Source organism: Suillus subaureus (assembly GCF_016647635.1).
Source record: "Suillus subaureus strain MN1 chromosome Unknown BJ212scaffold_507, whole genome shotgun sequence".
Classification (NCBI taxonomy): domain Eukaryota; kingdom Fungi; phylum Basidiomycota; class Agaricomycetes; order Boletales; family Suillaceae; genus Suillus; species Suillus subaureus.
The window spans coordinates 1-1,249 of record NW_024539063.1 but is presented as its reverse complement, the minus strand read 5'-3'; the positions used below and the strand labels follow the sequence as shown (position 1 = coordinate 1,249).

Genomic DNA, 1,249 nt, shown 5'->3' with positions numbered 1-1,249 from the left:
TAATACGATGGATTTGAGAGATAGTGAGCGGTAGTGAGGCAATGGGCGGTGGTGATCTCAAGCTCTGGTACTGCAGGCCAGGGTTTGAGATGCTGGCAGTGACGGCAATTGGCAAGACGACATTCGATGGGGGCACCCGGGCCAGCTGGGAGCCTGAAGAAGATCATAGTAAACGGCTGGAAGGGTCTGTTATATACACTCATCTATGATCGATGTCAACTCTCAAATTGTTCCTGCTGAGTTTGATGCAGAAGCTTGCACGGTTTTGAACATTCTACCCGCGCCCGTCTCATGCGTGACAATTAACACGTGATGTCCCGCGACTGCTGTGATGCAATTTGGCTTTCAACTCGACGTTTCCTGCGCTTTACTACAATTTGACTCTCAACTCTTTCCAACGATGTCTCTCTGGTAGACAAAGTGAGACGTTTGTTTCCTTAGGTGCTAACAATTCTTATATTCGCGTAGTTTAGACCAAAACTTTGGACGACCTTCACTACCACCAGAGTTTGTCCACTCGATTGAAATCTCTGGTACGTCAATCTTGGATGCTCTAGGGTCATACGTCTAATATGGTGTCATACATACAGGCTGCGTCAGCTGACTTTCCACACATGCTCTTCTACGGGGCCTTCTGGAGCTGGAACGAAGACACGCATCAGCTGTTGTACTTTAAGGCAGTTATTTGGGAGTTGGTGTTGAGAAGGTGCGAAGACTATGATTTGCTTTGGATGGTGCTGATGAACACGAATCGACAGCTCAAAATTGATCAACGAGTGTTTATTTCACCTTCGAAACGCAAGCTGGAAATAAATATTGTTCAAAGCAATTTTCACATCGAGATCACTCCTAGGTTCGCTATTCGGCATTTTATACTCTTCTGTTTCGTCTAAAGCACTTTGAAGCGAAGCTGGAAATTATGACAGAGTTGTCATTCAGGATTTGTTAAAGGAAATTGCGCAGACACAGCAGGTAGACTTGAACGCGAAGCATAGATTCAAAGGTGCCATCCAACGTTGCATCATAACCAGATGTCAACCTGACCTTTTTGTTAGTCGTTGTGATTAACGAGGCAGACTCTCTTTCCCGTGATGCCCAAGCAGCGTTGCGTCGAACGATGGAGAAATACATGTCAAACATGCGAATAATACTCTGTGCCAACAGCACCAGCAAACTAATAGCACCCATCAAAAGTCGTTGTCTACTTATGCGAGTCGCTGCACCGAACCCAAAAGAGGTGAGAAGACAT

At 45.7% G+C, this 1,249-nt stretch overlaps 1 protein-coding gene across 1 annotated transcript; it reads left to right on the top strand.

The window, feature by feature from the left end:
- Nucleotides 1-473: 473 nt before the first annotated feature.
- BJ212DRAFT_1417415 (P-loop containing nucleoside triphosphate hydrolase protein) lies at nt 474-1,237 on the top strand (the record flags this gene model as incomplete). The annotated part of the gene is made up of 4 exons (XM_041337572.1): nt 474-533; nt 601-695; nt 906-1,003; nt 1,056-1,237. Coding segments are annotated over 4 exons (435 nt in total), but the record flags the coding sequence as incomplete, so codon positions are not given.
- Between the last annotated feature and the right edge of the window lie 12 nt (nt 1,238-1,249).